General features: G+C 34.2%; 1 protein-coding gene across 2 annotated transcripts in view; it reads left to right on the top strand.

Moving 5' to 3' along the window:
• The window catches only part of LRPPRC (leucine rich pentatricopeptide repeat containing), an 86,018-nt gene that overhangs the window by 11,471 nt on the left and 52,293 nt on the right, over positions 1 to 22,254 (top strand). For both annotated transcript variants that reach the window (XM_015622127.2, XM_015622126.2), the window contains exons 3-16: positions 1,210 to 1,332; positions 1,998 to 2,119; positions 2,210 to 2,268; positions 2,819 to 2,905; positions 3,390 to 3,516; positions 4,515 to 4,659; positions 5,444 to 5,586; positions 5,872 to 5,977; positions 6,067 to 6,174; positions 12,367 to 12,485; positions 13,075 to 13,168; positions 16,292 to 16,361; positions 19,491 to 19,518; positions 21,777 to 21,834. In XM_015622127.2, the coding sequence (XP_015477613.1) occupies positions 1,210 to 1,332; positions 1,998 to 2,119; positions 2,210 to 2,268; positions 2,819 to 2,905; positions 3,390 to 3,516; positions 4,515 to 4,659; positions 5,444 to 5,586; positions 5,872 to 5,977; positions 6,067 to 6,174; positions 12,367 to 12,485; positions 13,075 to 13,168; positions 16,292 to 16,361; positions 19,491 to 19,518; positions 21,777 to 21,834 (1,389 nt within the window). The remainder of the gene's footprint in view (positions 1 to 1,209; positions 1,333 to 1,997; positions 2,120 to 2,209; positions 2,269 to 2,818; positions 2,906 to 3,389; positions 3,517 to 4,514; positions 4,660 to 5,443; positions 5,587 to 5,871; positions 5,978 to 6,066; positions 6,175 to 12,366; positions 12,486 to 13,074; positions 13,169 to 16,291; positions 16,362 to 19,490; positions 19,519 to 21,776; positions 21,835 to 22,254) is intronic.

The following is a 22,254-nucleotide window of genomic DNA, read 5'->3' as shown; positions in this document are numbered from 1 at the left end:
ACAAAAATCTTAATCGCTTACAGGGTATTCATTTGGCTTTATAATTGTATTTAAAAATAAAAGTGTAGAACCTCACAAACGATTTAACTAAGGTGCTATTAGAATAAATGGCAACTATTACCATATGAAAAATTTAGTCCCTGTTTTTTAATTAATAAAGAAACTAGTTTAGTGAAAGTGTGGGGAGTTGGTGTTGATTTCTGTCTGTTTGTATTGTTTTTCCATTTCTAATTATAACACAAAAATACCTGAAAAATGTGTTTGCAGTAGATCTTACTGTGCATCTCACCATGCTCATACTGCCAGTAGTTTTTGATTTTCTTTTCCCTTTCAAGCTACTAGGTTACTGGTAGTTGCAGCACTGGCATTATGAAGCTGAAGATGTGTTGGCATTTTCATTGCATGAAATAATTGTGTGCAAGGATTTAAAGACTGGTCAGTTATGAGTTCATGATCACACTTGATGGCATGCTACTTTCTAAAGAAGCTTGCATTTTTATTTGAAATTGCTGGGTTTGCATCTAAAGATGGGATAGAAAAAAAAATTGTCTTCAGCTGATTGGGTCATCCATGATAGATTCTGCAGTTCTGCGTTTGCCTCAGGAATAGTAGTGAAGTGGAAGAAAGAGATGAGTTTATAGTTAACTTTTTTGACATTCTGCGACTAGTACAGAAGTCAGAAAAGGCAGATAATCTTACAGTTGCCTTCACTATTCTCTAGATGTAAATTTTCTCATTTGGTATGTATTAAGCATAGGCAGAACTGGAAATGGAAATTTACATGTGGAACTGTCTCTGACTGCCACTTCTGGAATTGTATTGAATTGGCATGAAATATTTTGACATTTTAGAAACTTACCAGAAAATTATGTGCCTGTTAGGCACATAAAATGTCAGGATCTTGAGTTGGGAAGTTGAAAATATTAGATAATCCAAGTTTAGGAATTTTGTGTTGTCTTCTAACAATTTCTGCTCAGCTAAGCTCATTATTTTACTAAATGGCATGTTTCATCATGAATCTTTTTAGGGTAGTGCACAGTAGTGACATTGTTTAACCATTTGGGTATCCTGTTCATTTAAAATCTTCAGTCTTGGAGAAAATACTCTTTTATAGAAAATGTTTAAGTATTTTGTCAGTTTCAAATCTTCTTTCTAATATTGAATGCATAATTATTTATGAAGAAATTTGTGGTTTTGTTCCACTTGCAGGATGTCCAGAGAGTAACCAGACCTTGCTTTTGTTGCAAAGCTGTGGTGCTGTCTTACCAGAGGTATTGTCACCTGAAAGGACAGAACTGGCCCATATGATATGGGACAAGATGAAAGAGCTTGGTACGTTGGGTCTGTTAGTCCTTCTTGCAAGAACAGCTCTGTGCTTTAGTTACTCTGTTCGTAATGAGAGACAATGTATTTTAATGGTGTTTAAATGTTAGGTTGTAACAGGTTGTACTTAGTACCGAATGAACAGTGGATTTTATTATTCAGGTGGGAGACCTGTTTCTAATTCTGGGGGTTATAGTGACATCTAGGGGTGTTAATCTAAAATCTAAAGATATTTTTTCAAGATGCTTAAATTGGACTTTTGCTTGATTTTCGTTATTGAATTTACTTTTATTTTAGATGTTACCTTTATATCTGGTAGGCTGCGTATTCCTAGTGCTACCAGCTATTTTTTTAAGTGAGTCATTTATGTATAGATAATACATAAGTGAGTGCTTTTTGATAGTAACATTGCTGAATCTGTAAAATAAATACAGCTGTAGAGACTGTGCTATAGCATGCACGTGAGCATTTCTGTTACTGTGCTCTTGTTATGTTTTAGCCTTTTGTAAATATGTGAGCTGTTAAAGAAATTTCTGATACTTCAAAGGTAAATAAAAGGAAACTGTCTCCTAATTTCATACAAAGTAAAACTGACATTTAATTACCTGAGAAAGCTATAAAACTATGTTGAATTTAGAGAATCTACGTTGACTGTGGTTGAAATATTTCTTCAGGTGCTGTATATGATACAAGCCATTACAATGCTTTGCTTAAAGTCTATCTTCAGAATGAGCACAAGTTTTCTCCAACAGAATTTTTGGCCAGGATGGAGGAAGCTAATGTGCAGCCCAATCGAGTAGGTACCCTTTTACAGGATCTTCCTTCTTAATAGTAGTCTCCATTTATTGAATGGAAATAATTAACTTCCCCTTTTTGTTTTCTGTAGGTGACATACCAAAGGTTGATTGCTGCTTATTGCAATGAGGGGGACATTGAAGGAGCAAGGTATTCTTTTGCATTTATGTTTAAAGAGATTTCCACAAAATCTGTTTCTCATGTATGACTGATGTTAGAACTGGTTGCTGTGTAATTCATAGAAATTGAGCAAAGCAAAGAAGGTTTTTGTATATTTTAACCAAGCAATGAAGAGCAATTTCCTGGAGACTGCGGAAACCTACACAAACAAAATAAAAATAAGTGATAGACCAGTGTGTTCAAATCAAGTTGTATTCACATTGCTCAGAAAATAACTTGTTTTTGTAATTTCTAGAGCCATCATGAAAATGTGTGAGGTTATGAAGGCTTACTGCCTTTGTAAGAAAATGGCTTTTGAGAATAAAGTGGGCTAAGGAGCAGATAGTAATAATTCTGGTTGTTGTTGTTGCACAGCGTTTGCTGGGTATCTCTAACAATTTTAGCAAGGTTAAGCTGTAATATTGTGATTGAGGGACATCAGAAATAGGTAGAAGGAAGATAAAAAAATCCCCAAACCCAGCCCCACCTTAGTGTCTGCATGTTCCAAAGTAGCAAATACAAATTGTTTTATATTTTGCAGTAAGATTCTTGGATTTATGAAGAGCAAAGATCTCCCCATCAATGAGGCAGTATTCAGTAGCCTTGTGAAAGGACATGCAAGATCAGGGTAATGTTTAATACCTTTTATTCCTTTTGTTTACTGTTAGCTTTACTAAAATATAAAGTGATACTGTACAGAAAAGATTACATGCTGCAGAACAGCGTGATGGTTTTGAATAATAATGTGTAGAAGACTCTCTCGACATTTATGAAGCAAAAAAGCTATTTAACAAAGGAAGTAGATTTTTTTTTTTTTTTGGTGTCTGAAAATCTTGTATTTCAAGATAAATTACTGGACTTTTGTAGTGTTTGAGAAGATATCTGCTGCACTTAGTTCTGAACTTTATAATCTGTTAAAGTTAAAAGAGTATTTTAAGTAATACAATTACTAAAATGATTTTTCACCTTTCAGGGTTTGCTTAGTTAAACTAAGTTTTCCTAAGCTTGTTGCAGTCTGTTTCCAATTCTAATTAATTTAGTGAGGAAATGTAGAAGTTGCCATAAACATCATTATGATTAAATCTACTGAGGGTCTCTTTGAATTCTTTCAGAGATATGAAGAGTGCAGAAAACATCCTTTCAGTGATGAGGGTGGCTGGTGTTGAACCAGGTCCAGACACCTATTTATCACTGCTGAATGTGTATGCTGAAAAGGGTGATGCTGATAGCATCAAAAAGGTATTGTAAATTTGAATTTCAATACAACTTGTTTCATCTTTTGCTCAATATAACTTTGGAATACTTTCTGTCCAGGCAGGAGGAATAAGAAAGGATTTTATAATTGGTTTCCTCCTACTTCAAAGTAATTAACAATTTTTTTTCATTGCAGTTGAATAGCTGGTTAACTGAAAGCAATATCATAATTTCTGAAAAATACTTGTCTTTTGGTAGTGGCATTTCACTCTGGGATGATAGATTTGTCAGTGAGCCATTTAATAATTGAGGGTTTTTTTAAAAGATGATGCATGTGGTATATGTATGTAATTATTTATGAAAATGAAAAGTAAACCTTGGTTCTGTTTCCATTGAGCAATCCTTTGGCCATTGAAACCACAGGATCTTTCAGTAAAAAATAACAACTTAGATATTTGTAACATGAGGCTTCCTTACAGCCCTTTGTGTAGCTGACTTTTTTCAAGTATTCTCTTTTTTTTTAAATCAAAGAAATACTCACAAAGCAATGAGAAAAGATCAAACCAATTTTCTTAAACTATATTGGGAGTTTAATCAGATGTAGAGGATCAAATGATGGAAGAGGGTATTGGAAACATAATTTTCTTCTGTGACTTAAACAAATAGTCATCAACCAATATTCTTCCAAACAGTGACAAAATGTTTGATTAGTCATTCTTCCCTTTAGAGTAATTTCTTTTGAAAGTCATCTCACAACGAGAATACTACTGCTGTTTTCATATATCACTAGATATTAGGAAGAAACTATATATTATATCACTTTTAGGTATCCACTTTTCTTTTTTACAGTCTAAAGGTGTTTGAGTCCCTCTTAATACTTCTTGCATATTTTTTCTCTCTACCATGTTCCATTATATAAATATGTGGATTTTAAAAAAGAAAAAAACCCAGGTTTTTGTGTTTGTTTTGTTTTGATTTAAAAAGTATTCTGTTTTGAGTCACTTTGGAGTTGATTCAAGTTAAATTTTATTTTGGTTTTACAGACTCTAGAGCAGGTTGAGAAGACTGAAGGGTACCTTATGGACAGGATTTTGATCCAGGTGATTCTTAGTCTTGCCAAGGCTGGTTTTCCACAGCACATTGAGGATATTAAAGGACGCATAAAATTCGAAAGGGAATTAATTCCAGGTATGTTCTCGGTTCCTACAGCAGGGTAGAGAGAGAACACTTTTTTCCTTTTTTTCTAGTTTTGTTTTTTGTTTTCGTTTTTTTGTTCTTTATCCAAAAGTACGTAGTTTTGTCTTGGATACTGAGGGAAAGGAATATTTCTGCCATTAGTTTGTGGAATAATTTGTGTATTTTAGATTGTATTTTATAAAATCTAAATATGAAACAGCTTTAATAATTTGCATACAAAATGAATATATCTTTTAAAAAAAATTCTAAAATTCATTAACCTTTTATGAGAAAGCAGCAAGTGTGGAGTCCTTTCTTCAAACACCACTGTTAAGATTCCTTTTGTGAGAGCTCTTCATGACTACCATAAAAAAGGGATACTAAATATGGAATATAGTTTTTTATTACCTATCTTTAAAGTCAATTCTGGATCCCAGTGTATTTAATCTGATTGATAACTGTTAATTATACTTCATCCATTTTTTTCTTTTTTTGACATGTCTAGAAATGAGCTTCCGTTTTGCTTATCCTTCTGTCATGCTGTAGTGGTGATACTTCTGTAATTTTTGGCCTAGTCTTCTTATGGAAAAAGCAAATTTCATTGATAAATATAAATAATTCTGGAAAAGTAGTCTCAAATTTGGCTTGTTTAAAAATCTTAAAATTGTGTTTAAAAGTACATTAATGGTACTTGTAAAACATTTACTTTTCTAGCATTCACTAATTATAGTAGCTTAAGGTGAAAAAGTTGTGTGCACTTTATTAAAATTGTTGCTCTCTGCTTTTCAATTGCTAGATGTAATGAACCTGTGTTTGACTCTGATAACTCACGGCTTTGAAGATATCAGCTTCAGTATTTTGAAGTCTTTAAGTCATTTATCACGTGAAGATATGGACCAAGGTAGCTTCTTCTTGCAACATTGTGTAAATAGAGATCTGGTAAGCAGAATAGTAATACTTTTTTCTTAATTTAGTAATAACTGTATATTTAGTTTAATGCAACTAGATTATTATATTAATGCAACTAGAAGATTGAAAATGGTGATTTGTTGCACAGTTCTTCAAGAGGAAAAGAATTTTATTATTTTGTATCAACTTGAATAGTAAATTGAAATTCACAAAGGAGTACGGTTTGGCTTCTGTAATTTTCTAAACATCAGAAGAATCTGACATTCTTAACAATTTGAGAAATGAAATTAAATTAATTTTTGAAATTGTTTGCAGCCTGTGAGCAAGCTGAAGCAATTCTGTAATGAATTAAAAGATGCAAAGATGCACTCGGCACCATTACCGTTTATCTTGCGTTGTGCTTTGGAAGCAAACAAACCAGGTACCCTTCTTAGTTATTTTATCTGTTCTCTTTAGAGTACTTGGTCACTAATTATTTTGTGAATTTAATTATTTTGTAAATGTTTTCAGCTTTGGCCATTGATGTGATGAAGATGATGAAGGAGGAAGGCTTGCCACTCCGACCTCACTATTGCTGGCCACTGCTAGTTGCATACCAGAAACAGAAGAATCTTAAAGGTGAGTTGTCTAATAAATGTTCCTGTGACATTATTGCAGACCTAGCACAGAAATCTTACTGCTATGAGATTCTTCAGACATTAAACAAAGCCGTTGCTATATTCTGTCCCTGTTTCCAACAATTTTTTGCTTCAGAAAGAGTTTTTTTTAAAACCTACAGCTCTACAAATTTCAAGTCTCACTTGACATAGAAAGATGAGTGTTTAGTTATCTTTTTAACTCTTCACGTTCTTTCTTCATTCCAGTGTTCTTTATGCTGCTCATTACTATTTACAGTTTACTCTTGAAGAAACTGCAATCCAAGTAAAGAATTTAAAAGTAAGGTTATGTTATAATAGCTCTCATGGACTGCAAACCCAGTCCTTTATTCAAGCCAGCTTCTTATTATTTGCCTGATGAACTAAACGTGAGTTTTGTTACAATCATAAAAACTGCAGGAGAACTTATATTGCTGAATGTGTGAGCCTGACCTGACAGCATACTGATTGAAGGACAAAAATGCTCAATCTTTGGGATTCTTAAGTAGGTTTAAGCATTTAGCATACTTTCCCCTGTTACACATGGGGATGTCTACAGGATATGAATAAGAATTGAACAAATATTAAATTTTAGAGTACAGTATCTAATTCTTTGGTTTGCGTTATTGGTAATTCAGAAAGAATGGTATTGTAAAAAGATGCTTTTAACAGAAGTACTTCCCCCTTGGGGAAACAAAAAACTGTCTTTTTCATCTTATCTCACAGTATAATGTGCTTTAGAATGAGATGCAGAGTTGTTAGTGTGACACTGGGTGACAAACAAAATGCACAAACAAAAAAAAAGTGCTTTTAGCAGACTCTTCCATATCGCAATTTTATCTTAAATATACAGTCACATTCCAGTTTGGAAGAAATGCTGAAACAAGTATTCCCTAATTGTTTCTGGCTATAAAAATGTCTCAAGTCTTTTTCAAAAAGCCTTTGTGAAAACAATATTCAGTTTTTATTAACTCTTTAGGCTCTGTTCTTGTTAGACTACTGCCCAAGTTTATCTTCTCCCAGGTTTTCAAATCCTTGAAAGTTCTGATATTTTAAAAGTCTAGCAGTGTTGTTTTAGTAGGGTCCTTTGTGACTTACTTGAAACACAGTGTTGCCAAAAATAAGTAAATGGAAATCAGTGTCATACTTCTGTGTGGATGCTGCATACTGGAAAAAGCTGCTTTCTTTTACTCCATGAAAAATTTCACCTCACTAACACAATTCTGAGAGATGCTGGAAGTATTTTTAGATTTAGACTTGGCTCCCAAAATTAAAGCAATATTTGAGTGTCTAGAGAAACCTAGGTTTTCATACTTCTTTTGGACTTTATCAAGATCAGAAGTTGCCTTAGTTTGGACTGCCTGCTGGAGAAATCAACTGTGCTTTTGGCAACTGTAGTTGCTGCTGGAAGTCATGTAAGCAAATTGAGAAGAGAACTGATGAAGGATCCCTCAATTCCAGCATTTTTAGCCATTTTCCATAGAGCCTTTGTTTTTCTATCTGCAAAGGCATTGCATACACATACTTCTATATGGCTGTAAGATAATGCTGTGAATTTGCAAACTCATCTTTGTAGCCTGCTGCTCACTATCCAAGTTTATTTTGTCAAATGGAAACACTGTACACTTGCCTACACAAGTCAGTGATTTTGCAATTCATTAAATATATTAGGTAAGAATATACCTGCTCTGTTGCTTCTGTAGTGAAGAACCAGTGTAACTATTCTTGCTGAATAGTGAGACAAATTGTCTTCTTCCCTTATGTAAGCTTGCATGCAATTTTTTCCAAGTTAATAATAAAAAAAGTCAAATTAGTTCCACTATCTAAAAATTCAACCAATACACTTGAAGGAAGGTAGATGGGGGGAAAAAACCTCATTCACCCTGGAATTGTTTCATAGAAATAATAGAGTGAACAGTCATGTTGCAGTGAGAGCCTAAGAGTGACAGCAGATAGTAAATGAATAGAATGGTGGTTTCTAGGAGCAAAAAATAACATGAACAGGAGTATAGACGCAGTATCATCTCTTATACCAAAAGAAAGGTAATTAATTTATCAACAAAGTAGTAATGCCCAGCCTAATATGTTTAGTTTTGTGTCTTCATATAGGCAAAGCTGGTAATGGAAGAAAACTTTGAGGAAAAACTACTAAAAATGTGATAGGATGTAGACTGGACTAAATAATCAGAATAAACAGAATAAAAGCAATAAGCTGTCTAGAACTGCAATGTACAGACTTCTGAATCTGTACATATAGTGTGACCCAAACAATTAAACAACAAATAGCAGTGTTTAATTACATGTTTCTCTAATGCTTATTACAGCAAAATATGACACTGGATATCAAAGAAAATTCCGTAATTTCTGTATTATGGAATTGTGTTTGAAAGAAAAGTAGCAGTGAAGTGGTGGCTAGGAGGCATGAAACTAAATGAGGCCATTTTAAAATAAACCTTAACCACTCTGAAATAGCAAACAGTTCTTTTCAGTCATTTTACACAGGCAAATAATTTCAGGTGGGGCATTGCCTTTATGTGCATCTGTTATGAGTTGGTAAGTACTTATTTCTTTAGTATTTATTAGGCTTTTAGGAATGAAAAGTGCTTGGAGGGTTTAAAAGATCAATATGCAATGGATCTGTAACTGTCACTGAGAGTCATTTTGTATTAGATTATGCACTAAGATAAGGAGGGCATAGTGTAAACAGAAATGTTCAACTTAGGCTTATTCCTGAATATTTTTTAGCTTCCCTTTACCTGTGAATTATCATACTATTTTTAAAAACACTTTTTACAAGGGTGTATTTTCCTTTTGGGTTCTACTGTTGTTGAACTATTGTATAAACTATTGTTACAGTACAAGACCTGTGGCTAGTGAATAGTAATTCAGTTTCTATTTTGCAAAGTAAGAGTCGGGATCCAGAGGGGAATAAGGGTGATGATTTCACAAAGTTACTGCTTGAAATCCTGTTTTATAGACAGACTTTTCTGGCAAAGAACATTTGTAATTTGATCTGAAATTACCAGCACAGAAAAAAATAAATACTATGCTTTCCTGAATGTGACCTTACTTTTGTGATGCCTTGAGAGGCTGCCAAGAACAGAGGCTAGATAGTGTTGAAGTAATAAAGTAGGGATTTATTAAAAAGGTGTTCAAAGGATACACCTTGGGCAGTACAAGGGACAGACCGAAGCTCCATCCAAGGTGGATGACGGGACACATGTTTTTACACTTTTATAAGTTTTGGTCCATTCACATATTGGGATTAATTGTCCAATTACAGTTTCAGTTTATGAAATCCCATCCTCCCAGATTGCTCTCCTCAATTTGCTGTTGCTTATCCTGTTTGGAACTAAAGCTGCAACGGTGTCCTTGGATCTTGGGCTGGAGAACATTGTCTAATTAAACTGTGACGAGAATTTGCTGACACTTTATATGAAGTTCAGAGTTATGTACTAATGCACTACAGAATCTGGAAAATATGAAAGCTAAAACCTAAGGCATCATTTGAACTGAAGTTTGATTTTTTTTTTTCCCTCGGAAAACTGCTTAAAGCCAAATTTAATTCCCTTGCACATGTAGAATTGTACATAACTGCTTTAGAAATTCTTTCCATTCTCATGGGACTGCTTTAGGGAGTAGGCATGACTTAACTGTGAGAACCGTAGGAAATGAATGGTAGACTAAAATGCAAGCCTGACTTTTCAGCTTTTGAAAAGCTGCTCTACCACATAAATATTATGACCACCTCATAGTTTATCTCTCCTGTATTTGTTCTTCAATGTATTGATTTGAGGTTGGAATCTGTTCTGTTGTGGTGTTTGAGTGCTGTTTCCAGTATTGACAAAAAGAAGTTGGTTGGCTTTTGGTTTTTTTCCTATTTCTGTCTTCTTTCCACTCATTTATTTTATTTTGTATACTCAGATCCTAAGATGTCAGCCTAAGGTCTCAAAAAGCCTGTACTTGATTAAGCAGGGAGATGACCAAAAGACTTTACTTGGAGGTCTTAGTCATGCCTAGTCTTCTGGATCTGTGGTGGTCTCCACAGTGGGGTGTGCAAGGCAGTCCATTGGGTTGTGAGTGGGCTGTTAGTAAATAAATATTTTATCCTTTTTGGCTCTCTATTTTTGTGTGTGTTTGATAATGCCCACAATATATCAGTACAGTTCTATACATGTGAATAATTTTGAAATAAATATGCAGGTATATTTGGGGCAGTCTTTTCAAAGAAGTTTGAAACCAGTGTCCTGCATGAACATGACTTCACTTTTCTGCCTTTCTTTATTGGTCTGTTTTTTGGTTGGGAGAGAGAGAAGAGGTCAGTGCATTTTCCTCTGATGAGGATGAGAAGCAAAGAATTTATAAAAGTTCACATACATTATGCTCACATCTTTTTAACTGAAATGGAAATGTTTCATTGCTTAGTATTGTGGAAGATGTTTATTTGACTATAAAGTAGTTCTGCCTTTGGTGAAGTAGAAGATGTATGCAAAACTATAGGACTCTATAGTTGGTTTCATTACTCTTCTGTCCCCCCAAAAATTGTACATCAGCCACATTAAAAAAAAAAGCTGCCACATATTTTTGTTTTAAGTTTGCATTTTTAGTTCCATTTTAAGATTCTTTGGCTGTGCAATTACCTTGATGCAGTATGGTTGTGCTATTTGCCTCTTGCTGGTATGCTACTGTTCTGTTTCTCATACGTGCCCTTTCCTGCTCAGGAAATGCACCCTAGTCTGGCTGCTAGAGAGTGGGAATGCTTAACAAGCTTGTTTTCTGCACTCTTCTGCATACAGCCTTGTGCTCAAACCTCCTGAGTGCACCACACCTTATTCACTATGGGATCTAGTTCTTGGTCTTCAAACTACTTGTTAGTGTTACAGTTATTTTTGAAAAGGTTTCAGCATAAGGGGAAGTAATATATTTTCTGGGATGTCAGAAACATGAAATAGAAACTAGCTGTCAACATCCGAAAGGTATGAAGAAGAATTTAGTGTAATGAATTCTTTATTCATGTTTTTTCAGATTCTGGGCCAAAATCAGAGTTTTGTTTAAGGCAAACTCGAACAGATGATGCGACTTTAATCTAGTGTGACTTGCCTGCATGTATTTTCAAGTGCTCAAAGGGAATTCACATTTGATTATTTGCACCATAGTGCACTGCATAAAATATTCATGGAAGTGTCACTTTTCCATAGGTGGCACTCCAGGGCAAAGACAGGGACTTTGGACATTTTTAAAGTAATAAGTATGAAATGCAAGTTGAAAAAAACATATGCTATTTGGTACTGGTGTCCTGCAGCAACTGACAAATCATTTTTAGACCAGCAAAAAATGATTATACCTGTATTGGTTTTGACAGAGGTTCAGAGTTTGGTAGCTAAGGTTACTGTAAGAAGTTTCTGCAAATTAGAAGAGTGTGAGCAATTAAAAAGAATGACATATACTCTAGAACTACACTCTAGTTGCTGGACTATTAATATTTGGAATCTGGTGTCTTCAGATGTGACCCTACAGAAGTGTTACATAGTCTGGTTTTGTGACATGATGTGAACTGTGTAAAAGTTATCATGTAGCTTCACTGGGCTTGGGAGACTGCAGCCTTTTTCTGAATTTCCAGTTTGAAGCTGATGTGTTGTAATCAACCAATTTGATTACAAGCATGTTATTACTTTTAAACAAGTCCACAGAAAAGTCCTGAACTCTAATGCTAGTCAGGGTTGGATACTGGGAACAAAACTAAGAATGTATGATGCATTGAAGAATCTATTTGCATCTTGAGTTTATGTGCTTTACATCAAATTTCAGATTTGTTTTTTATGCACAATAATCTGGATGTTTTTATATGTAGCTCTATAAGATGTTCTGCAAACATGACTAACTCATATATTTGCTGTGTTAGAAAATAAGTTTCTATAATAGCAATTACCAAACCAAACTTTCCTGGTTTTTATAGTAGGTCACAGAATATGAAGTTTTGTAAATCTATTTTAAATTTCACAGTTAAGCATTCTAATAATACCTAAAATAGAACTGCAGGATTTTTCATGGCAATTTCAAGGAGGGAAATTGAGGAGACAATTTCTTTTTTTGTAAAGCAACATTTATTTTTGTATGTTGATTTTCAAGGTTTCATTTTTCTGAATGCTTAGCCTAATTAATTTTGCCTTGATAGGTATCTTTGAGGTCCTCAAAGAGATGCACAAACTGGGGGTGGACCTTGATGCAGAAACATATACGGACTATGTTTTTAAAAACTTTGCTGATACTGAAACTGCCCGTGCCCAGCTGAAGGTGAGTTTACATGTAAAATTTGTAAAAATGACTGTTACAATGTGTCTTATGTTCTCTGTGAGGGCGTTAAATCCCAGAAGTGCTCCAAAAATGAACCTGGTATAATGAAGCCTGTTCAGAATATTTAGAGTATTTTTCAAACAGTTGTTGCACTGATGATTTATCATGCCTTCTTCCTGCTCCTTTTCTTCTTCAGAGCTAACCAAAGTATTTTGCTCCAGACCTAGTAGCTTTTTTGTTTCCTGAACTGGAAAAGTAAATGAATGGGTAATGCCCTTTTTCTTTTATTGGGGACTGGAAGTACTACAGTTGTTTCTGATGAATAGCTTTTTTTTACTCGCTAAAGAATTGAGAATTGGAGGCCAAGTTCAAGTGTCCCAGTCTCTGCCCTTCATAACTTTGTCTCTTGCAGTTGATTGCAAAAGAAAAAATTTTTGATCAGTAGCAACTCATTTGGATGCCATATAGGGTTCTGTAGAGCACCTTCTGCGTTCTCAACAGTTACCTTTGAGAAGGAAGTGTTTAAAAATATGAAGTATCAGAAGGTCTTCTCTATGTGAAGTTCCATGGTTGACTGCTTTTTCTCTAGGAAAATGGCTGCCTGTTTGAAAGTGTTGGGTTCTATGTGGCAGAACTAAGAAGCGAAGCACTACAGGGGAGACTGGATAAAGTTCTTTCTATATGTGAGTATTTTTCATGTTGCTTCTTACTGTGTACTTGGTGATAGTGTGATTTGGTTGTAGGCTAAGAGATTTACTTGTATTAATACGTTAAGTTTCAACATATGGAGGGAACTTGAGCAAAGTGCTTATCATATGAGGTCTTCTAGGATGACTTGTTAGATTGAAACTACCAATTCTGAATCATGAATTGTACTTTAATTCTTCTTTGGTATTGAACCTGGGCATAAGATTTACATACAAGTTATTTGCAAATAACAGCTTTACTGTGATTGTGACAGGAATGTGACATTCTTGTACTTAGGAAGCTTAAGCAGTGTTTTTTACAAGGCCTCTGAGGTGGTTGGTGCTGGGATTGCCTTTGTTTGCAGCATCAATGACTATAGAAAGTGACTCTGAAGTACTACAGAGTTACTCATGAATGAACCAACTTTAAAGATCTGATGGTCACTGACATTAACCTGGGGGTGTTCTGCTGATCGCTTGGTCATGGAAACTGTGTAAAAGTGTGATTGGTTAATTAGGCATTGAATTGTAGCATGTTTAAGGGTTTTCTCCAAAGACTGTTTTGATGCTCAGTGCTTGCAAATGTTCATTTGTGTCATTGACTGAATGTATGGGATGGGATAATTTGCTTGGTTAAGTAGGAATATGTGATTCTCTTCAAAATATATAGTTTATATTCCTAGTATACTGAGATATTAATAAAATACCTAAACTTGGGCTAAATCTGGTACAGAAAATTCTCTTTTTAAGCAGCAGTTTTATTTGTCCAAGGCTCAGGGAAAAGCTTAAGCAGTTGCTTGCTGCAGTTGTCATTAACAGTTTTATTTAACAAATACAGAAATAAGTAGTCTATATACCATGACTCTGGGAAGCTGTTGTGTTGCAGATGAGAAAATTGAGTAGTTACTAATCAGTAATTTTATTTTGGTATTGGAAAGTTAGCAATTAGTGAATCTTCAAGATTCACCTTACAATTTACCAGTATTTTGCTTGGTTTGCTTTTATTGGAAAAAAAAAAAAAGGTAGTACCTATTTTTTATTATTTTTATTAACAATGAAATCTCTTTGCAATGTGAAATAGTTTGGGTGGATTTTTTTCTCTGTGAAAATGTAGGCCCCTCCATTCATTCTGTTTAACTGAAACAGGCTGGTTTTTATGTGTTGCAAGACACAAATACATGTATGCCTGGTATATGTTAAATGTATATATCAAAAGTATGACACAAGTACATAGAGTAAGTTGAATTCTGTCTTACTGTCACAAAATTAGTATCACATAGTATATTACTTAGCCATTGTCTGTGAGTTGAATTTAAATCTTGTATTGGTATTTCTGTTTGCAAAGACCAGGGTTAATAATTCATGGACACATATCAAATTTCTTTGAACTTGAGCTTTAAAGGAAGCTGCTCCGTAAATAGTTTACCAAGCTGAAATGAATGCTAGTAAATCTAATTAGCACCTATGTGATGATAAGGCACAGATATTAAACAGCTGACTTTTTTTTTTCTTTTTGACTTGTCTCCTTTTGCAGTATTACAAAGAGGGGAAAATAGATGCAGTATGGAAAATAGTTTGAGATTGTCTCATCAGTGTAGTCAGAGGAGGCAAAGGTTGGTTATTAATGCTGGCTGCTATCTAGGTGTATTGATTCAGCTTCTCATACCTTATAATGTATAGATTTCTGCTACTGACAAGATGAAAACTCTGAAGCATCAGCTGAGGAATCTGGGCACATAAGGCAGTGTACATGAGAGCCGCTTTTTCCCTTTATCATGCCGTTCCATTCCACTTCATTGTCAGCCCCTTGATTTTCTCAGACTTGTTTGTTGCTAAGGAAACCAGGTTGCCGATTGTCAGCAGCAGCTGAGCATACTAAGATGCTTTTCAGCTCGTCTTTTTATGAGCAAAAAGTTTAATATACTGCTGGAGGAGAATTTGTATTGAGGGTGTCTTGAAACCAACTTTACCTGAGGTTTTCAAACAAAAAGAAATGTTTCAGCATTTAAAACCAGAGTCAGACTAAGGAAGTGCTCTTAGCATGTTCTTACCTTTGACTTCCCAGGTTCGTTTAGAGTTGGTGTTTTTATTTTGGTTATCTTCTACCATATTGCAGCCCTTGCTGAAAGGGCCCTGTGCAGTCAGGTTTTTACAGCAGTTAATTCCTTTGTGATGCTGAAGTGAGATGATGATGATAACTTCATACAGGACATAAATGCACCCACTGCTGTATTTCTTTTCTTTGCTGGTCTACGATGCTGGAATGAGAGACAGCAAAAATACAGGAGGAAGGTAGAATGCTATGGAATATTTAGTCAAGTAATGATGTAAAGATAAGGACATGAAGCATAATTGTAAATGACCTCTCAGTGACATCTAATTTTAAGTGATTTTGCAGTTTCCTTCATGTTAAAATGCTATTGTATGTAACAACATATAATACTGTATATTTGTCTCTTTTTTCCCCTTAGATTTAATTTAATTCAGTAGATAGCACTTTAGATGGTGCTACTTTTTCTTTCTTGTCAGGGAATTTGTACTAGCGGAAGCAAACACTTAAGAAAATGTTGGGCCATTGATTTTTGCATAGATTCTTCAATTTTTATTTTTATTATTATTAAAAAAAATAAAAGGCAGAAATTTAAAGCCTATTTTAAGGCAGGTGTTCAGTCTGAAACAATTAGCAAACCTTTTGCCTTCAGTGGATCTTTTTTTGTTTCAGCACTAATATCTCAGGTTTTTTTGATTAGTATTGTTTTAGGTTTGTTTTGCTTTTTGGAATTGGTCTTGTACTTTCTTACAGATAAAGACTCTTTATGCAATTAATAGTTTGTATAAAAAGCTAATTTATTAATTATTGACATTAAACGCAATGTAGAGGGAAAACTTCTCACTCTCTGAATATTTGATTGCTTTTGAAATGGATGCAATTTAGAGCTGATAAAAGCAGGACTCTTTCAAACACTGATTTTTAAATCTTGGTTTATAAATGTTTGTCAGCATTTAGTAAACTATCAAAATGGTTTTTCAAGTGATGGTCTATTTATGCGATCTGCTGAGTTGTTGCTGTTCAGAGATTTTTTGACAATGACTATGGAGAAACATTGCTTTCATTTATAGTGTCTTCAGCAAACACACCTGCTGTCGATTGGCGTCTGTTCAGAAGCAGCCTCATTTTGGGTTTTAAAAGGTAAGGTCAATATAGGAATACTTTTTTTTTCCTATGTAACAAAGTTACCTCTCTTTTTTTGTCTTGTTGAGCGCAAGTCTGTCCAGTCTTTTGCCCCAATGTCCATGTTTTAGAAGTAGCATTCCAAGTATCCAGTAGGAGATACTGTTGTTCCTCCCTGCTTTTCTCATTTTCCTTGCCTTTGCAATATATAGGCATACATTTGAAACATTATATATAGCAGATGAAAAACAGTTTCATTATTCTTTGTTCTGTGTTATTTGCCAGTATATAAACGTAGGATAGTAAACATTTGAGGTTTATCTTTATTCACCTTTTTTTTTTATAAACAGCTATGCTACTGTAAAATTTCCCTAAAGATTATCACTATTAACTAGTAAAGTAATAGGGTGCTTGATGAAGATGAAATACCAGTAGGAGCCTGGTATATTCTGCTACATCTGCTAACTTTCTTTGCCCTCTGGGTTAATATGGCTCCTGAACATTCACATGTAACACCTAGTTCTGACCTACGTTGTCAAGACTTTGTATTCACAGTCATATGGTCCTATTCTGCAAGAAAGGTTCCTTATGAATTTGCAAGATTGTCTTAAGCTTATGCAAGTATATGTGAATTAGCAAGCACTTCTATAATGCACTGCTTGCCCCAGTCAAACGTTTAGGACTGGGAATGATAGGGTTTTTTCAGTATGCCTACACCACAGGGGACAAGAGAAGTCACCTAATATTACTCAGGACCAGGGTTTGAAGGCTGATTTCCTGGAATTTTGTAATGAGTGTGAATTAGAACTGTGTTTGGGTTGGATATTAGTAAAATATAACAGGTGAATATGACCAAAATAATTTCCTACTAAATTGCATGTTCTGTCTAGCTGGTCCTGTTGTATCATGACAGAAGGAGGAGAAAAAGCAAACCAGTGTTAAAATTTGGTTTGTTAGCTTGGCCCTGCTGGCCTTCGCATCCAAGGGATAAGTGATGTAATATTTTATATCCAGTAGGACTATATTGCTATTCCTTTAAATAGTCATCCCCAGAACCATCTGTTTCAGATGTATTAAATAAAGTTACAGATTTTGTAAACACATTTTCTCTCTGTAAGTATAGATAAATATCCAGCTGAAGTAGTACTTCCACTAGAAAGCAAACTATGTTAATGTTTACCAACACTGGTAACCCAACCCTAACCTGAAATATCCCTGCCACTGGGGAACTGTGCAGGTGTGCAGAATGTGATTTAAAGTATCTTTAAAATGTCATCATCTTGCTAGCAAACTAGTTCCTAAAAAATATAGTTTTGCCCAAGTGAAACAGTTACTCTCCTCATAGCAGGAACAGTTCCTGCTGTTTTGATTACAACAGTTATTGGACATCTGGGCTAAAAACTCAGAATTATGATGGAAATTAAGGTTAGGGATCTTATGATGTGATTTTTTTGGCAGGTGAGGTAGTGGTGATTTTTTTTTTTTTCACTTTTTACTTCAGCTTTCCATGCCACTTTTAAGTGTTGCATAAGTTTTGTTTATCTGTTTTGTATTATTCTTTTGTTTGTTTTTCTTGCTACCCAGTTTCAGATACTGTGTTCAAGGCCGCCTCTGCTCAGATTTTACCCTTACATTATTTCTGAAAGCATACCCACTCATGTTGCCTTTTCTGTTTTAAACTTAATGGCTTGAACAGCCTGAGCATGAAACTTAAGGGTATGATAAAAGAGAAGAAAGAGTATTCATAGGTTTTGTAAAGACTGTTGCAAAATTTTATGGCTAAATGCAGGTCTTGAGTGTTTAGATGAACAAAGTTCAGTATTGGAATACAAAAGTACAGGGTAAGGATGCCAGGGACACATGAAGAATGTCTGTGGCAGACTAGTTCATGGATTTCTGTTGGAACTGCTCTTCTCTAGTAACTGCTTCAAAGTATTCCCATTCTATTTGCCTGATGTACCATTACTATTTCAGAGGCAAGTACTTTAGGAAATTGATGCATTTGATATCTGCTGTTCGTTGTCATCCTGTCAGTGGTGGAATGAGTTCACCCAATAAAGCTTAACTAATGTCAGAGATGGCATTTTCTTTTCCCTCTGTATGGACCTGCATTTGACTCATTTTCAAATACAAGTGGCAGTTGCACAGAAAGAAATGTTTCATAGGCTTGAACTTCCTAAATAAAATCCTAAACTTCTGTGAATGTGTTGGAATTTTTGTGCATCTGTTCAGACTGACATCTTATTTTCCTCTAATGAGAATTACAGGAAGATTAAATCGTGTCATAAGTTTTTGTTCTCTTACCCTTGCCTATGTTAATGCTGTTTTATAGTTGTTGAAAAGTTACAGTTCTTGAAAAGTTACAGCTTTTAATGAGAATTTTGAAATTCTATGAATTACAGAAAAACATCAGGTTTTTAATACTTGAGACAGCTGGTTTATGTTAAGATGTCACGGTTTTTATACTTTAGTGAACTGGTTGACATGATTTTTGGTTCTAACCTCATGATGTACAGAGAAGTGTTCCTCCTTGAAGTTCCATTTCAGTCTATGAGGGGAGAAATTCTATGTTTTGTTTCTACTTTTAAAAATGTGTTTCTCTCACTATAGTAAGCATTACACCTTAAGAGATTTGATTACTTTCTTGTTTTGTATAAATGCATTAATAGCTGTCAGTAGTTATCTTGGTATATTAAAAGTCTGATGCACAGGAGAGTTAGTTTTTTTTTTTCCTAGCAAATTCCATGTGTCAAATGTTTTCTTTGTAAAGTGCGGCTTATTTGAATGAAGCTTGTTTTCTTGGAATGATAAATAGAGAAGCATGATACAAAAAAATACAATTAGGATATGTTAAAAAAATTGAAGTAAGACCAAAACTAAAGCACTTTATAGTCACAAGTGATCTATTTAGACTGTTGTATTATTTTAGGTTTTTTTTAGCAGAAATTATGACCATATTGAGTACAGTAAAAAGTCCTAACGTTATTCTGTAAAAAATTGGTTTAAACAGTATGTGGCAGTTACTGTATTTTAATTTCATCTGAATATGATCCTATGTGTTAATGTTCTGTGTTGTTTTAAAGAAAGCCTCCAAGAGTAAAATCATTCTGTTGCTTTTAATTTGTTATCCTTTGCTGCCCTCTTCAGCTCAGATGATGTACATCTGTGGAGCAAGGTAAGTGGAGATAAAACTGTAAATAAAATCAAGATTCTTAGGCATTGCATGCTTCTGGTGCATTATTGTAAATCTGAATTCTGAGACTAAAAATTGTAGATCTGTTTAATCTGAGCAAGACTTCTGTTAGTGGCAGATCGGACAAGTGTATCAAACTGAGTTGTCAAATCGGGCAGTTAAAAATTGAAAAATCAAGTGTGGTGTTACCATGTTATTTAGCTTATTCTACTGCAGTTTCTAGATCAATGTAGTTACAGTTGAAGGTGGTTGTAGCTTCTGGAACAAAGTCTGCCATGGTTGTGCCATCTGGCATCAATTCACTTTCCTGCCCTCCTTAAACTTTCTTCCTCTGTCCTCACACTGGTGCTTATAAAATAATAAAGCAGACTTAGTTTTTCGAAGTTTCTGTCATATGACTATAAGCATATATTATCTTGTATATAAGCATCAAAGTCAAAGCCAGATAAAAGAAATTAACTGGATGAACTCAAAGGGAAATTACTGATCATTTTGACGACCCTATGTTAACGCTACATTAGAAAGACACTGCAATATAACTTGGTCATTACATTTTGCACAGCAATCTAATAGAGGAGATGTTGGCAGATACTGCTTTGGATATGGTTTCAAAATTTGGGAAGGGATGCACTGTGCTTTTTGTTATTCTTCAGTACTGTAACTGCTGATTAATAAAAGTACACTTTAGATTTTTCAAAGAAATCTTGGAATGAAATGGAAACTGATATTTCTAAAGTCACTGATCAATGATTTGCATAAAATCAGTGCAGAATTTTTTTATTTTATTTCTTTTTACTGTTACATGATGATTCTGGTGAGAGGATGTTTTTGTCTGCTGTCTCGCTACTTCCTTCTTTGCATTAAAAAAAAAAAAAAAAGGGAAAGCAGAGAAAAAGAGGGTCTCTTATTGCTCCCATTATGGAAATAATTTTGAAGGACTGAGAGCTGAAGTAATGGTCTGCATGTGAAGTAATATCTAGAGTTAATTCTGCTCTTCATCACAATGAAAGAAAAATAAATTTTGTTGTCTTAACTAAGCTTAAGAGTAAATACATACATTGAACTTCTAAAATATGAAATACTAACTTGGGAAATAAATAGACAGCTAGATACAAATATATTAAAATATTTTTATGTAATTCATTCCTTTTAGTATTCTGATATTTGATTCAAAAGAACTGTTAGGACTTCTTTGGATTTTATTGCAGTGTATATTGATTTGTCATAGGAAGATGAGGGGAAAAGGGCAGAAAAAAGGCTGTAGTTTAACTGGACAGTGTCTATGGTGTTGGTAGAAAAGATAAGATACTCAGTTGCACATTTGGTATTTTCTGTCTTTATTTGTCCTTTTTCATCAACAATTGAAGGTGAGGGTTCCTTTTCTTTTGTTATTACTTAAAACACAGCACTTTGGTAGAGATGCAGAGAATTCATCCTCTGACTTCTTTGAGATTGCATTTTTATAATTATATGAGAAAAAAAACAAATTCTTGAAACACAATTTCAGTTTTTAACCGAAGATTTAATTAATAAAAATGACTTGATTTCTTTAAGAACAGTCAAATTATTTTAAAAGTGATGTTTAGGTTAAAGTATTTTAAGGTAAGATGTGGGGGCTTTGGAGTAAATGCTTCTTTCAGGGGAAGTAAAGTCTATGTATTTCTTTGGTTTGCATGACAAATCAAATGTGCACTAAATGTAGTTGAATATAATTAATTTTTATGAATGCATGTTTTGTCATTCAAAATTGCACTTATTTACAGTAGCTTATTTATAGCTAACTGTACCAGTTACCTTAATTCTAGGAAGGCATGATAAATGTTGTTCCTTTATTATTTTTTTGTATTTGCTTCTTTCAGACATAAAAAATAAGAAGCTTTTTAGGACAATTTCAGCCTTTCGATAAATTGGAACATAATTGTCACATCTTCAGGAGTGACACGCCTTAGGCAGTGTCTTAGGATAGCTAACTTCCTTTAGAATGATACATAAACAGAACACTGGAGTGTTCTCTGTCTTAATGCTATGCCTCAGAAAGCATTTCTGTTCGCAATATTTTTTCAAGGAAACCCTGTTATTTACCAAAAACCCCTTTGTGTTTCTTAGGGAATGACTATGATGTGGTAAAGAATAATACTTTAACAGAGAGATGCTTTATTATTTTGAGAATTCAATTTCAGATACTATTTGTCCTTGCTTGCTTCTTTTGGCTGCAATGTACGATTATTCTGTCTTACCAGATAACAGAACTGTTGTACAAGGATGAACGTTATTGCCTGACGCCTCCAGGACCAACTGGTAGAGTTTCAATTTCTATGATTGTAACTTATCCACAAATCCGTTCTTCTGTGTAATGATGGGTTTGAGGGATTACAACAGTAAACACTGATTGCTTCTTTTTGAAAGTGAAATTTGAAAACATGTTGGGTAAAATCCTGATTCAAATAATCAGAGCATATTCTGTGAGATCCACGAGATACTTTTTTTTTTTAGAATTATAAACAAATCTTGCTGATAATGATTTATTTTTCTAAATTTATAGATTAAAATGGAGGTTTAGAAGGAATACAGTATCTGTGCTTAAATACTTAAACCCAAACAAACAGTTTTTCAACCTACTTTTACTTTTAGTAGTAAAGGTACTGATTTTGTGAGACAAAATGGTACTTAATATCCCAAATATTTTGCGTTGAAATAAGTATTTTATTTTTGTTTAAT

Source organism: Parus major, chromosome 3 (genome assembly GCF_001522545.3).
Source record: "Parus major isolate Abel chromosome 3, Parus_major1.1, whole genome shotgun sequence".
Classification (NCBI taxonomy): Eukaryota; Metazoa; Chordata; class Aves; order Passeriformes; family Paridae; genus Parus; species Parus major.
Note: the sequence above shows the minus strand (reverse complement) of the source record. Positions and strands in the feature narration are given on the sequence as shown.